The sequence below is a fragment of the Danio rerio genome, chromosome 4 (assembly GCF_052040795.2).
Source record: "Danio rerio strain M-AB ecotype USA chromosome 4, GRCz13ab, whole genome shotgun sequence".
Classification (NCBI taxonomy): domain Eukaryota; kingdom Metazoa; phylum Chordata; class Actinopteri; order Cypriniformes; family Danionidae; genus Danio; species Danio rerio.
The window spans coordinates 7,410,001-7,427,120 of NC_141024.2; the positions used below are offsets into that span (position 1 = coordinate 7,410,001).

Genomic DNA, 17,120 nt, shown 5'->3' on the forward strand with positions numbered 1-17,120 from the left:
AACTTAATTATTTTTTCCTATAACTGACACTTATTTTTCTGATAATTGGGTATCTCCCACATTTGAAAGTTTTTTTTCACAATTTATACATTATTTCTAACAAATCTTGAGTCTTGTAACAAATAACTATGGCTATTTTTCACATTTTTATGTAACTTTTTATTTTTTGAAACTGTTTGCACTTGTCAAGTCTTTATATTTCCACAATACAAATCTCAAGTCAATTAATTATTGACTATTTACATTTGATTTATATCAGACCAACTGAGTTTTAATAATTCAAAAATGTGACTAAATTTCTTGTAATTGAAAATCTTGTAACTAATAATTAAGCCTATTTCATCTTGCATCTTTTTTTTTATTTAGCCTATTTGTGTCTTATAATTGTGTATTTATTTCTCATATGTGAGAATTACTGAGGTTAAATACATCACACGTTCTCTTTGCACATATGTAAGCCTGTCGTTTTCTCCTCTAGGCACACATACTGGAGTTTGGCTTGACTGTGCATGAGAAGTTTGTTCCTCAGGACATGCGGCCACTGCACAAAAAACTAGTCGACCAGTTTCATCTCATGAAATCCAGCCTCGGCATTCAGGTAAACCGTTGAATCGTTAGCCCTCCTGAATTATTAGCCCCTTGTATACTTTTCCCCAATTTCTGTTTAATGGAAAGATGTTTTCAACACATTTCTAAACATAATAGTTTTAATAACTAATTCCTAACTATGTTAATTAGGCAAGTGAGTGTATAATGATGGTTTGTTATGTAGACAATAGAGAAAATATAGTTTAATGGGCTAATAATATTGACCTTAAAATGGTTTAAATAAAACTAAAAACTGCTTTTGTTCTAGCCAAAATAAAACAAATAAGACTTTCTCCAGAAGAAAAAATATTATAGGAATTATTGTGAAAATTTCTTTGCTCTGGTAAACACCATTTGAGAAATATTTAAAAAAGAAAATATACTTCACAGGTCGGCTAATAATTTTGTCTTTAACTGTATGTGAGATCTACTGTAGGCAGTTTCTTGCTGACGTCTTAATCTGCTGCCCATCTTTTTTTATTTTTTTTTCCTCAACGCTCTGAAGGAGTTTCCGGCTTATGTGCGAGCCAGTCCAATCCACTTCACCAACGGGAGTCCTCGAGTCGGCCGAAACTCTGCGCCAAACATCATGAGTCCAGACGGAGGAGCGAGAGTCGTGTCCCGCCGCAGGTCAGATACTCTTCAGGTCCACCGGTGTGTGATTTTCATGAACAGCAGGGCTAATAGCAAATGTTCTAGTCACATATGTGTAATATGAAGTGGGAAATGGATATAGAAATGTTTTTTCTGCAGTTTTTTATGATTAGCTACTATTCGCCTGTATTGTATTGTGTTATACTCTTGCGTTCATACTGCCAACGACTCCTCAATTATTATTATTTTTTATTAATCCGTTTATTATTATTCTTCTCATTATTATTATTAATCCTTAATGGCAATAAGACTATTATTTAATACAATTTAGTATTACTTGTAATAGCATTTAATACATTTCTGGGTAACACTTTACAATAAGGTTGTATTAGTTAATGCATGTACTAACGTGAACAAACAATGAACGATACATTTATTACAGTACATTATATTATAACAATACATTATATTACATCATTTGTTCTTTTTAATTAACATTAGGTATTGAAAATACAGTTGTTTATTTTTGGTTGATGTCAACTCATGGTGCATTAACCAATATTAACAGGCATGAATTTGGATGTTAATAATGCAATAGTAAACACTGAATTATGATTATTAAATACTGTACAACATGGTTCATATGTAGTTCATGTTAGTGAAAGAAATCCCTAATGAAACCTTATTGTAAAGTGGAAGCAATTTCTGTTTAAGATTATTGTTGTAATGATTATCTATTTAAAATCCTATTTAATATTTAATAATATTTCTAGGAACCAATACAGAATAAAGTTTATAAAAATGTATGATTTGCTTCAAAGATTTTATAATAAAGATAAGTCAAACCTTTGTTTACAGTGTTTTTCTAAAGGTTAATGTCTGTTATTTAGTGAGAATGTCTACATTTTTTAAACTGTTGAATAGCCAGTTTTATTGATTATTGCTACTTATAAAATATCAAAATATCAGCATTTTTATGTTTCAAAGCTGTAATTTTTGCATAACGTGTTTTATTAAATGTACAACTTTTATGTAACACTACAGTTTATAACTTATTATATAATACCTACAATAGAAAAAATATAAAATATTATATATTACAAATTCATAATATTTTATGTTAAGCTAATTTATTTTAATTAATGCTAATTAACTGTTAATGCAAAACACGTTAAAATATATTATTAAAAATCCATAAATCAGCATTTTTCTGTATTTTATGATTCTATTTTCATTTTTCTCATTTATTTATGATTTTGAATTGCATTATGGCTCCTTGATCTTTCTTCTACAGCTTTTAACCTTAAAAACTCAAAAAAGTTACTTTTATTAATACTTTTAATAGTTTTAAGAGATATATGTGGTCTGTCCTTGTGTTGTATATTACGCTACAAAAAGCTTGTAATAAGCTGCCCGTATATTTTCTGTTATTTTACAGACTTATTTATCTAAATATTATACATTATGTTATTTAAAACTAAAAAATCTCAATGAAAGTCACTTTGTTAATGTGTAGAGTTGAATTTTCAACATCGACAGAGCAGAAATCAACATCCCATAATGTGATTCACAACCATGAGTAAACAGAAAACACTTGTGAATCACAAACTGTTCATTAACAGAGCTGTTCATTAACATTAGTTAATTTTGAAGCTGTTAATTGACCGGTCGATCATAAGTATTGCAGATAATATCAAAAAATATGGATTAAAAATGATCCATTTCTTCTTAGAACTTGTATAATCTCTTGGAGAATTCTGCATTCATGTAATGCTACTTGTTTAGTGTACAATGTCTTTCTAACAGTGTTGTTGTTGTTGTTGTTTTTATGTGTATTATTCAGTCCTCTGAGTTACCCGGCAGTGAACCGCTACTCCTCATCCTCGCTCTCATCACAGGCCTCTAATGAAGTCAGCAACATCACAGGCCATTCAGAGAGTTCAGATGAAGTCTTTAACATGCAGGTGAACCACCTCACATTTCCACAGAATCTCCCCGCTCTTCATTTAAGCTATATCAATGTAACAAGATGATCAAATATTTCAGTGTTATTCAGCCATGTTTAAACTGTTTATATAGGATTGCAACGATTTATTTTTTATAATACATTTGTGGAGTTTAATTCTTGTATCTTGAAATTATTCATATTTTTTTGAATCACTAATTTCCTTTTATTTGCTTAGAGTATAGTTATATTTTTATATTTTATAGTATAATTTTAATTGTCATTTATAATGAGACATTATAAGGAATGAGCTCTTAAAAATGCAGAAATTTGTGTTTATAAATGATTTATTAACAGATTAAATATTACTAAATGTCCGAAAAAGAATGTCTATAAATGTTCATTTGAATAGTTTATTAATCATTTACTTATTTTAAATTATCTTCAAAAGCAACTACTACTTAAATAACTGCTTTGTAAATGATGCAATTTTTAATTTAGTAATTAAAGGTTAATAACTTTTTTAAGATCTTTTTTTTTGTAAAGTCTTTTTTCTCAGATTTGTGGTTGTGAATTATAGACAATGTTTCTTTGATCCCAGTGTAAGTCATTATTGTACAAGCTGTCCATATTATAGAGTGTGCTGAAAACTGTGGTCTCTGTTTCTTATGATAGTCACGCTTTCCGTCTCTTCCCAGCCCAGTCCGTCTACCTCCAGTCTCAGCTCCAATCATTCAGCTTCTCCCAACGTGAGCAGCTCGGCTCCGTCCAGCGCCAGAGGTGAGTGTAATCCAGCCGCTGTTCATATAAAAGGTTGATGTAGACAGACTGCAGTGCTCACTAATGCACCACTACTGAGGTTTGATGCTTGAGACCTTAAAAAATGAACCCACCATTATATCCAAGAATTTTCATCAAGCGCGGGAAAAAAGAGAGTCAGAAATTATAATGAAATGAAAGCAGTGAAGCTGAGTGATCATTTGTACTTAAGCACACTGAGAACAAAAAAAAAGATTCATTGCATTTAATTTTTTGCTCAGGATTTATTTTGGCTGAATTTAATTAAAGTAATTAAGGTGAACATTACTAAATTTACTGTTTGTTTAAATTCAGCCCCCAGTTCCGCTCCAGAGTTCGTTTCAGTCGAGCCGAGACCACCTCAATCAGGCGATCTCGGACTGATTGGTTTGGCACAGATCTGAGCGTGATTATGGGTTTTACATATGCCAAAGAAAATCACGCTAACTGGGCAAACAATACACGTTCTGAAACAAACGTCTAAGTGTGGAGTCAGAGTTTTTCCATTATTGGAGACTTTTATTCTTGAGGCTTTTATATTTCCACACTGTAAAACCCAAGAGTCAACTTTATCAAACGAAGTGAGTGTAGTAACTCAAAATTGACTGAAAGTTAATTCTACTAAATTGTAAATAGTTTTAAACTCAGTGTTGAAGGTAATGAGTTAATTAAATACCTCATTACTTCAACCTAAATGAAGTAAGTTCACAGTACTCATGTAGATTCGTTTTTTTTTTTTTTTACTCAAATGGTTTGTAGAACTTTTCTCAAATAGTTTGAGTTCTCTTCATTTATTGGGTTTTACTGAGCTCAAATTCTGCATTTACTCAAATGGATTGAGTTCACAGTACTCAGGATTAGTTGTTTAACTTAAAACTTTTTGGGTTTTACAGTGTACATTCATAACTTAACATTATTATATGGACTATATATTAATTTTTAAGTGTGATATTTATAAATTTGATTGTGTATTTGGATCTTTATCTAACAATTTACAATTATTTTTTATTATTATTATTTTTACTGTTATAAAATCATGATTATGTAGTAATTTTTATACATCAATACTTATTTGCGTTTGACTTTTCATATTGTATTCTATTTATTTTAATGGTTAAAGACTTTGCAAAATTGCAAAAAAAGTCATGAATCACAACTATAACATTTTAGATCTTTATTTTCTTTATTTTTTATATTTCATAATTATTTCCTATAATTGCATCTAGTTTTAATTGTGCTCTTTTAGAATTGTATTTATTTGAACAGTTAAAGCCTTATTAAATAAGTTATACTCCTTTTTTCCCCCATATTTGCATATTTTCTTGTTTTTTTTTTATTCACTACTTAATGTTGCTTATTATTTTCCTGTAAGCTTTTTCTCGCTTCTACTTTCACTTTACTTTAAAACCGACCTTCCATGATAAACAGATTTCCAAGGTAAAAATAAACTGCTACAGTGAAGTAGAGTTTATGGCCCATTTAATGCTGTTTTACTGTGGGGCCTGATATATAGCAGACCCATCTCTCTCTCTCTCTTCCACGGCCTCTTATCTGCCTCCATCCAGCATGTGTTTACTTGCGGACACAGATCATAAAAACCAGAATATGTATGGAGACATTTATGTAATCTCATAGTCTCCCCTTGGCGGCCTTTCTTGCCTCCCGTCGAGACCCCCATAAAGCTTCTGTGGAGTTACAGACAGAATAAAGCGCTGCTTGAAGATCTCTAGACTGATGATATTTATCATAAGGACCTATGGCCTCCTGTCCTGCTCTTCAGGAGGACGATAGTGCTTTCAAAACAGGTCCTGGAGGATCGACCCAACAGAATGCCCATGGTTGCATCTATTATAGTGCAGCTTTATTTTAAAGGGCTCCTATTTATCCCTTTCACAAGATGTAAGATAAGTCTTTGGTGTCTTCAGAATGTGTCTCAGCTCAAAGTACTCATCAGATCATTTATTAGAGCTTTCAGAATATTCCCATTTTGTGCTCAGAGCTGTTTTTGTAGCCGATCACAGAGTTGAACAGATTGTTTAATCGCAGTTTCTTTGCAAATCCTGTTCTGTGGACATGCTGGTGCACGTTAACATAGAGACATGTTAAATCGTGGCTGTCAACCAATTTGGTGAGTGAGGAAAATCACACTCTTACGTCATGTTGCCTTGGGCCTTAAAATCACTGGAATTTGGATCCTATTTGAACGTCAGGACAGTTAAAATAAGAGACATGTTGTGTTTATATCACTCCAATTTGACAGTGAACACACTTTACTTACACACAATTCTGTCCAAACAGCTTCAGAAAGATGACTTTGCATCATAGGCGGCCTTTAAATGGCTCAACTTTTGCTATAGTTACTCCTGGAATATGCAAAATAAGTAAAAGAAGACTATTTTCAATGCTACAGGCCATATTTTAGTTTGAGAACTAAAGTGCTCTCTTTCGTTTTTAGAAAAAAAATTGTTATTTGTTTTAGTATTGGCTTTGGCCCAGACTAATTTAATGTGTAGTATATACACAAAATATTATATTGTAAAACATCCCATGGAAAAAAAAACTAGTATAAAAGAAAAAACTGTAACTCATTTATGCTTGTTATTATATTGTTTTGTTGGTCATTTATGCTGAGCACTGTAAATATACTGTACACTGTATAACTAATTCCATTATTCATGTTTGATTTATTACTTGTATCAGATTTTTTTCCAGATTTTTTTTATGCCCTTCTGAATACTGGTAAAAATTAAAGCATTTGTTGTGTCACACTGTATTTTATGGTCCATTTGTTGAATTTAAGTTACATGCCAACTAATTCTCCTTAGATCAGGGGTGTCAAACTCAATTCCTGGAGGGCCGAAGCCCTGCACAGTTTAGTTCCAACCCTGCTCCGACACACTTACCTGTAGGTTTCAAACAAGCCTGAAGGACTCAATTAGTTTGATCAGGTGTGTTTAATTAGGGTTGGAACTAAACTGTGCAGAGCTGCGGCCCTTTTGGAACTGAGTTTGACACCTGTGCCCTAGATTAAAGGGAGACTATTAAGTTAGATTATAAGGAGACTAGTGTAAGTTGACATGTACTTGAAAGTTTCTTATAGTCCGTTAAATGTCTGTTGAAGGAGCAGTATCAGCAGATATTAAGCAGACAGTCTACTAATACTCAAATAGACCATCAAAATAAAGTGTTGCCAACTTAAACAGGCATTTTTTATATCTCAAGACTATTTCATACTAGATATATATTAAAATGAATACTTGTGTTTTATTGAATAAATGTTTGTTCAGTAAAATGCTATATTTGACTTATATTTTCTTCTTATTCTGTTATAAATACCGGAAAAAACTTCATGACTTTTTAAATTGTGCTAAAAAAAAAGTCCTATTACTTGTTTAAAACTAATGCCATGTATGTATGTATGGTCAATTTTTTTTCTCTATTTTTCTAGCTAATTTGAACTTCATTTGGTTTGTTTGGACATTTTTCTTTTCTGAAACATGGTGCAAACGCCATCATGTACGAGGAGGGTATTCATTTTAAAGGCGCCATGTTAAAATGGAAAAGCACTAGTGCAAACGCAGTCCATCTCTCCCTGTGAAATAGCCGTCTGTCGCCCCAGAAGCACAATTTTCACCCCGGCGGGAGGGAAAGACGAGGACGGGCCTTTATTTGATGCGCTGTCTGGTTAGCGTGGAAATGAGAGCAGATTTTGGTCTGTCTGTGTGTGTTCGAGTGCTGATGCTGTTGTGTTGCTGAAATCGCACCTCTCCTCTCTTTCACAGGATCTCCACAGTTGTCGGATAAACACAAGCATCCAAGAGAGAACTGCCTCTCTCCACGGGACAGACCCTGCAGCGCTGTATATCCAAACCCTATGGAACCCACACAGGTAGGAGGAACACTGACATATTCTGCAGATCACGGATGCTTTTGAATCGTATGTGTTTGTGAAAGATTTTTTTTTAGTCTGTTGGATCTGCTTATTTGTTTCCGATTCAATTTGATAGCATAGTACAGATACCGATAGTCAACTTTTTGAAGTGGATCATAAATGTTCATCCAAAGTTCAAATTTAGTTTTGAAACTTTGGTTTTGATCCATTTTCAGTGCTTACTACTTTGTTTATTACAAACAACGGAAACTGTACTATTAGTAATCGAGGTGACTTCTTGTAACCTGCGGTACATGTCGTTTTTAAAGCGAAACTTCGGGGAAACATTACTAAATATAACGGCTTCCCACAAAAAGACTGAACGTCATATATCTTTTGAAAGCTGATATTCTCGTGAATAAAACTATTCCAACCATTTTAAGACTCAATGAACATAGCAGAAACAATTAGCATCTTTGTCAAACTGCTGATAACAACAGAAATAATAACAAAACTGAAAAAACTCACATTTTATGCCTCCTGTCGATCCTGTCTGTCCACAGATCCATAATATTTAAAAAAAACAGGGGGTAATTACTCTGCAAAGGGTCCAGCCAATGCAATTCAGTGAAATATTTAGTCCAAAACCTGTTATATGTCGATAAACATCAATTGAATGCATCGCGATCATTTCAAACTAGTCGCCGGAGCAATCAAATCAATGATGTGTTGGGAAGTTTAGTGTCTTTTTAAATGTAAACAATACTACTATTTTCAAAGGAAAATGGCCGCTGACCTTTGCCCTTTTGATTGACGTATCATTCGAACCAATGGTTGCTTCTAAGAGGTGTCAATAGCCAGCAACATTCAAGGAACGCACAACTTGGGAACTGGTTCCGCCCTCGCTTTGACTGTCAATAGATCGATCCAATTAGAAATGACTTTGAAAAACACTGCCTTATCTGATAGGCAATAAGCATCTGAAAAGATTAATATGCAGCCTTAGTGGGAAATGTAGACTTTATTTTTTGTAGTTTCATAGTAATAAGTGAATTTTTTTACAGATAATTCTTGATTAATTTATGATTTTATTCAAATAATTGACACAATTAAGACTTTATTGTATATCTTACCATTAGATTTCTAAAAAATGTCTCAATTTAAATGTATTCACACTTCACTGTTGAGATACTTTGTTTTCTGCATCTTCAAGTTTATTTCTTGCAAACTTAAAACACTTTTGTCACTAAAATTTTTTTGTAAAATATTCCCCTCAAGACATTATTAACGGTTGCGGTTGTGGTGCTAGAAACTTGTATTATTGTCGGCTAAGTGAACGAGTCGTTCAAAAGGGAGATTCATTCACTAACGAATCGCTTAGAAGTGAAAGCAGGAGAGGGGGTGTGTTTTAGGAAATGGATTAAATCAAATTTAACAGGGAGGGAGGATAATACATTTCATGCACACAAACACACATTCTTTGATGACAATGTCGTGCGCCCACTTATACATTGATGTAGAAAAGTGATGTAAAATTATATTTTTTTGTCATTTGAATAAAATGTTTGCACACTGACCACCAGGAAAACTCCCAATCAAAGATATATGTATATATGTGTATATATATCTGGCTCCAGATGGCCAGTCATCCACTGCACCTTGCTCCCACATTCATTTCAAAGGAGCACTACCCTGTAAATGGCGGCTCTATTGATGCATTCCTTCTAATAGTTCCCATAGTTTAGGCGACAATCCAATGTGAATATCTATAGAATAAAATAAGTTTTTATGTTTTTACATTGTTTTAAAAACAATATTATAAAGGCCAATATTATTATCCACCCTCAAATTTTTTTTCTTTGATTTTTCTTCTGGCTACAGAACAAAGCAATTTCGTCCAATGTCTTGCTTAATTAAACAAACTTGCCTAGTTAACCTAATTAACTTAAATGAATGAATACTAATATCTTGAAAAGTAGCATAACATAAGTAAAACATTATAAATAAATCGTGTACTGTCATTCATGGCAAAAAAAAAGACAAAGTTAGTTGGTAAAACCTAATAAGAAAAATCCCTACATTAAGCAGCATTTAGGAAATATTTTTAAAAGACTTCAAATTTGACATGAGCGCTAATAATTTTGCCTGTTTATCTATTCCTAAAAAACTATGCTCAAACCATGCAGGTGTTTTGTAGAGATCATGAGTCAAACCCAATCTTCAGATTTGAAAGATATTAGTAAAGCTCCATCACTGACTGTGTTCATTTCTGCCTGGATTCTTTTGACAGAGGCCTGTTCCACACCCTGCGGGTGACTCCTCTCTGCCCCGCAGTGACCCCAACATCTCCAGCCCTGATAAAGGTGAGTGTCCAGTGTTTGTTTGATCTGATGCTGACCGACAGCCGAGTCTGAACCAGACAACAGGTCCACCAGCTGGCTTAGGCTTGATGTAGCTGACGAAAATATGATGAGGATGTTTTGTGATATTTTTATTTTGTTGTTTCCTCATAGTGTGAATTCTTTCATACACATTTATCTAATAATGTTTTTACTAGTAACTACTACTATTTATTTGATCCGAAAGGGTCACACTTTATTTTGATGGTCCATTTGTTAAATTGAAGCTACATTGCATCTACATGCCAACTAATTCTCATTAGGTTATAAGTAGACTCTTAGGTTGGGGTTAGGGTTAGTGTAAGATGTACTTGAAAAGTTTCTAAGGCTCCGTTCACACTGCCAGGCTTAGTGCTCAAATCTGATTTGTTTCTCAGATCTGATTTTTTTGCATGGCTGTGTGAACAGATCATTGTCCTAAACCAGTGGTGCTCAACCCTGCTCCTGGAGATCGACCTTCCTGCAAAGATCAGCTTCAACCCTAATCAAACACACCTGAACCAATTAATTATTAGGACCTTAATTAGGACCTGAACAGCACAGATAATTACAGGCAGGTGTGTTTTATATGGGTTGCAACTGAAACCTGCAGGAAGGTCGATCGCCAGGAACAGGGTTGGTCACGTCTGTCCTAAACTGACCCGCATGCGCAAAAGTATACACTACGAAGAGCACAAAATGTCTAATTATGCACCCGTGTGTGCTTCATGAGTAAGCACGGTGTCAGATCATGCTTATATGATTATTACCCTTTTCACAGACAACCGTGGTGTATTTCATGAACGGTAAAGGGTTGTTCTGCTACTACTAATGTGTATTTCGGCATTTAAGACCTAAAATAAGTCTCCTGTGATAAATACACTGATCATTTGTGATTTATGACAACCGCGGTGCGTGGCGCATTGATCACCAGTGTAGTGAACTCATCAAGGGTTAATGAGCAGCTGCAGACTGAGCTAAGGTGGAGTTAGTTTATCTCCGTTTGCAGAGTTATTTAATTTTACATTGGTATAAACAGCAGACAAGTGCAGAAGCAGGGGTTTGGGTGCTCGAGCACCTACCCTTTTTTTTTTCTTGGAGAGAAAGTTCTCCTTTGCACACGGATCCCCTATCCGCAACACCCTCGACTCTTTTCGGCTTCGCGATTAACCTGTGCCACAATCGTGAACCAGATTAGTTAACAAGCACCAGTTATGCCTTCAATATCTTTTTCAACATGAATAACCAACTTTCTGTGGTGAATAAATTGCCCTGTGTGCCATTCTACTGCTGCTGAGGGGTAGGTGATGTTTACAGCACAGAATGATGGCGCTCAAAGATTATGTAAAAGTCACATGAAATCCGACATAAGTGTTCACACTGGGGTCGCATTGCAAAACATCAGATCTGTGTCTGATTTAAGACTACATATGAAAGTGGCACAGATCTGACCTGAAAAGATCAGATTCCATGCGGTTTGGGCTGTTCACAATGTCATCACCTGAGTCACAAACATCCGATTCGGGCCACATTTGCCTGCAGTGTGAACATAGCCATAGTCAGTTAAATGTATGTTGAAGGAGCTTTTTGAATTCTCAAATGTTTTTGTTTTACATGTCCAATTTAATAACCTCTGTGTGCCAGATATCTGTTAGCAATTGTGGAAATGTATGCAATAAATCTAAATTAAAAATGTGTATATAATTTAAAGTGAAAAGAACTGAAAGTTTTACAAATTTTGTACTGCTTTTTCACAATTAATACTTTTTGACAGTATTTTTTAGAACTTCTTATTTTTTTTGTTTTGTCCATGTTGATATTGTTTCTCATAATCGGTGTTTTAATTGTTTGGTAGTTTATTTTTCGCAAATTAAATTTGTGGATACTGCATATTTGGATGTTTTTCCAATATATGACTTACAAATATCTGTTCATGAACCATTGAAACAAGCAGACACCATTGTATGTCCTTATTTGACATTTTCTGTTGTTTGAGTGTGCATATGTTCCAATCCTAGTCCATCACACCCAGATTATCTCCATGACTGCTTGTTGTATTTCGAGTGGCTTTGACTGAATGTGTCTGAATTGCATGTTTTGTGTGTAAAAGTTGTGAAGCCTGCACCGAGTAGCTGGAGTTTAGACATGCCGCTGTCTGAGTTTAATGGAAAGTGCCCCCCTGTCCCTCCTAGGCCACCATACTCAGGTAATCAGCGGATATCTGAGTCTTTTAACTCTTAGGTCGTCTTCTCTGCTGCTCTCCAGTCTCCTTTCTCTGTGTATTATGAGGACGGCTGGTCGCACTTTCTTTCTTAACTGAGCGTTTATATAATGATGAAATAACATTATCTAACAGCGGGTCTTTTGTTTAGAATCTGTCTTGATGAGCTTTCTGACAGGGTTTGTGTCTTTAAACTGCATGACGGCTCTTTAATCCTCACTCCGCATATTACTGCTTCATTTCCTTTTAGACGCTGATGCACTTTCTCTTTTCTGCATGTTTGTGCATTCATTCATTCTTTCATTCATTAATTCATTCATCCGTTTGTTCGTTCATTCACTCATTTATTCATTTACTTATTAACTCATTTTACTTACTCATTCATTCACTTTCACTCAATCACTAACTTACTTTGCTCACTCCATTAATTTAGTCATCCATTATTTTATTCATTCACACATTCACTCACTCCATTTATTTATTCACTCATTCATCCACTAACTCCATTCATTTATTCATTCATTCGCTCATTCATTCGCTTACTCATTTACTTATTCATTCACTCATCCATTCATTCACTCAATTTATTTATTAACTCATTCATGCACACAATCATTCATTCATTCAATCAATCAATCACTCATTCATCTGCTTATTATGCATTCATTTATTTACTCATTCATTCAATCATTTGCATATTCATTCATTGCATTCTTTTACATATTGATTTGCTCATTCATTTACTTAATCATTTACTCACTCACTCCATTCATTCATTCATTTATTGATTAATTCACTCACTTATTTATTCATTCACTCCATTTAGTTATTAATTTACTCACACATTCACACACACACACACACACACACATATTCACTTCCTCATTAATTTATTCACTAATTTACTCACTTCATTCATTCATTCAAACACTCATTTATCTGCTTATTTATGCATTCATTTACTCACTCCATTCATTCAATCATTCATTCACTCATTCAATCATTCACTTTATTCTTTTACGTACTTATTCATTTATTCACTCACTCACTCCTTTAATTTTTTCATTCACTCAGTTACTCACTCATCAACTTATTCATTCGCACATTTTTACTTATTCACTCACTCATTTGTAAAATGTATTTATGCATTTTCATATTAATCTTAACAATAAGCTACAATTATTATTTATTATTGTTAAATTTAAAAAAAAAACTGTGACTACAACTAATGTTTTGCTTTTAGGTAAAGCTATTTAATTAACATGTTTTTGTTATTGTAGCTTTTTATTGCTTGTTATTGTAGCTTTTAGAACTATTATTATGTTTCTGTATTATTTTATTACTTGTATACTATTTATATTTACTTGGATAATTATAAATAGTGTATTTATTTGTAATCTTAATGTCTTTTTGCTATTATTATAATAATATATTTTGTAACTTTTCACAATTATAATTTTGACTCTAATTTGTACTATACTTTATAACCTCTGTATTTAGTAGTTTTGTTTATATATTATTTTATTTAGTATTATTTTATTTAGTAGCAACTCATATTTGTAACTGTTGGAGTATTGTGACATATATTTCCTTTAAATTAATGTAATAAATTGTTAAGCTTTCACTTTATTTACAGTAATTATTACAGAGTACATAACTCCCAAAGTACTGGGTCATTTAACGTATTAATAGTAATAAGGTAATACATACTGTACATAAAATTCTTAAATAGAAAGGGTCTGCCAATAAAAAAACTAAACCAATAACCTCCAGAGGGAAAGAAGTGCATCATAAAAATATCTGAAATATGATCATAGAAATATCTGATTGTTTTCCTTCCACACATCTCCGTGTTGTCTTGCTACTGAATGCTTAAAGTGTTTAGCATTAGCCGGCTAACCTTGGCAGTGCATTTCCCTGACTAACAGACAGCCTCGAGCGTGTTTACGGGATCAAGTGAAGAAGATTGACTTTTTGTGTCCTCTAATAGGATCTCCTGCCAGGACGACCCGCTCTCAGTCCCCGGTGTCGACGTCCCGCTCGCCTCAGAAGGTATGACCTTTATCTGCTGTCTGGCTGTTTGCTCAACTGACCTTTGATGTGTTTGCTGCTCTGGATGTTTGCGGAAGTGTCTGGAGGCTGTAAACAATGTTTTGCTGAGTGTGTTTTTATGCTGGTTTAGGCCTGTTGTGGATAAATAAATATGACAATAAATCCCCCATTAGGTGGCGACTCCTGCTTCAAAAAAAAATTATTTGGATGATTCATTTAGAAATAAACAAGCATAAATGGATCACTGATCAAATGATTTGTTCAAAATCAGATTAATTCAGGAGCGACATGTTCTGTTTTAAGTTAATTTTATTGGCGAAACAGAAATTTTGCGACTGAAATGTAACTCGCTCAATATGGGCTGATTTAAGTTAAACTGTGCTTTAAAATCTGTATAAAATTTTATGATTACACTTGTGCTAATAGACCATACTTATATGAGGATATTATTTGGCCAAAAAACGTTTTTGGTTTGTTTTTTGCTTTGATAACTTGAATTAAAGGGGCATTCTACTCATAGGGCATGCTAGTAATTATTAATGTCTATTGATATAATGCATATAAAATCAAGACTCTTACTAAGGCTGCACAATATATCGTTTGAGCATCAATATGTGCAATGTACAAATCTGCAATAGTCATATCACAGGATCTCAAGAGATTTCGAGTTCATTTAAACCAATGGTGTCCAAACCCGGTCCTGGAGGGCCGGTGTCCTGCATAATTTAGCTCTAACTTCCTTCAACACACTTGTCTGGAAGTTTTAGTATACCTAGAGAGAGCTCGATTAGCTGGTTCAGGTGTGTTTAATTGGGGTTGGAACTAAAATATGCAGGACACCAGCCGTCCAGGTCAGAGTTTGGGCACCCTCTGATTTTCAACCATTTGGGCATAAGACATTCTAAAGCAGTGGTGCTCAGCCCTGTTGCTGGAGATCTACCTACCTGCAGTGTTGTTATCTAACCCTAATCAAAGACAACTAAACCTACTTCATCCATCCATCCATCCATCCAAACAATGAAGACCCTGTAATTTTACATTTGATTATTGAATTTCTATTTCTCAGGAGAAACCCATTGTTGTTGTTGTTTTTTTTTATCTTTGTTCTATTGTTTTCATCTGTATTTTAAATGATATTATTTTGTGTATGTTTGTATCATTTTGTATACTTTATGCAGATTTGCGTGCATGCATGCTGAAAGCCAACACGTGCACTTGTTATAATCATTATAAACATGCCGATCAAACTGAATACAATCTTACATCAACAACACATGGCAAACAACGCGTTGACAAGAACAAACAATCATATTAGATTACAAACAACCAAATGAGTTGTTTAGCATATGTGCATCGCTTCTATCATGTTTGCATATGTTATATTTATCCTGAGGCGATTAAAACCAAATTACACAATGACATTCTATCAAATAAATCTATATTTATAAGGAATATGGTTACTTACTGATTATTAACTCACAGCAATACCACACAAAGAAAGGACGAACTTTGAAGGAATAAACAGTGAGAGGTAAGCTCCGCCATAGTACACTGGACAAGTCTAAACAAGTTACACCCACGCATGCACGAGGAAGGCAGTTCTGTACAATTTCAAAATCTATCAGCTTAAAGATATCGCTTAGTTTTGAAATTGGACTGATAACTTTAAAAATAGCATTCATTAGCCGATAATGATATGACCACTGATGTATCGTGCATTCCTAATGCAGATGTGCTGCCCAACAAAATTATCACAATGTAAAATTATGATTTTTTTTTTCAAACAGTCATCTTGTGTAATTATATTCATATCACAATATATGTATATAGCAAAAAAAAAAACAAAATATTGTAGTGCAATTTTTTTTACAATATTATGCAGCACCAACTCTTACTGTTACACTAGCACATGTAACACAGACTTAAATATCAAGCTATTGGAGATTTTGCAACAGTTATGCCAATTTGTATCAGCACTCATTTTCTCAGCACTTCTTGTAAGCTTTTTCCACTTTAAACACTTTTACCAATTTAAAGACACTTTTTAAAAGCCTTTTATGTGAATTTTTTTAATGTACTTATTTTTTTGTATAAATTTTATATTATGTAAATTTGTCACCAACCTATTTTTTGTATCTCTTACCTAATTATCAGAATTGCCTTCTTAGCCAGCTTTAGAATCGTAAATATCCTCATTGATGACAAAATTAAACGTTTTCCTCTAATTTCAATCTAACTTTTTATTTAATACTGAGCTTTACAGAAGATGAAGTTATCGTATTCTAGAGTACAAGAAATCACTCCATTTTCTTTTCTTTTTAGAGCACATAATAGTCAAAGAAGGGTCAGAGACCTTGATAAGGTTGCAGTTATCAATGCACATTCATGCTGCTTTTATTTTGAGTGTATTCAGATTTGACATGAAAGCGCATTCAGAGTAAAAAAGCAGCACAGCTCTAATGGCTTCTCAAAACTCTGTCTGCACTTAGCATCTCATGTTGATAATTGCATTCCTCCGCTGTTTCCTTGAATTTTCATCTCATGCCATGTATTGATTCATCATCCATTCAGAAAACAAAACGCTCTAATTACTGTATTAAGCTCTAAAATCCAACCTCTGGAGGGCAGAAAACATAGTTCACGTTCAGAGAGTAAGTGAAGATGCCTTCCTAG

At 33.7% G+C, this 17,120-nt stretch overlaps 1 protein-coding gene across 10 annotated transcripts in view; it reads left to right on the plus strand.

Moving 5' to 3' along the window:
* Positions 1-17,120, plus strand: part of dock4b (dedicator of cytokinesis 4b) — a 158,497-nt gene that overhangs the window by 138,534 nt on the left and 2,843 nt on the right. For 3 of the 10 annotated variants that reach the window (XM_087247540.2, XM_087247542.2, NM_001166228.1), the window contains 8 exon segments: positions 479-598; positions 1,094-1,218; positions 3,026-3,146; positions 3,826-3,907; positions 7,708-7,814; positions 10,087-10,159; positions 12,285-12,380; positions 14,386-14,447. In XM_087247540.2, coding sequence (XP_087103666.2) covers positions 479-598; positions 1,094-1,218; positions 3,026-3,146; positions 3,826-3,907; positions 7,708-7,814; positions 10,087-10,159; positions 12,285-12,380; positions 14,386-14,447 — 786 coding nt within the window. 10 annotated transcript variants of the gene reach the window in all.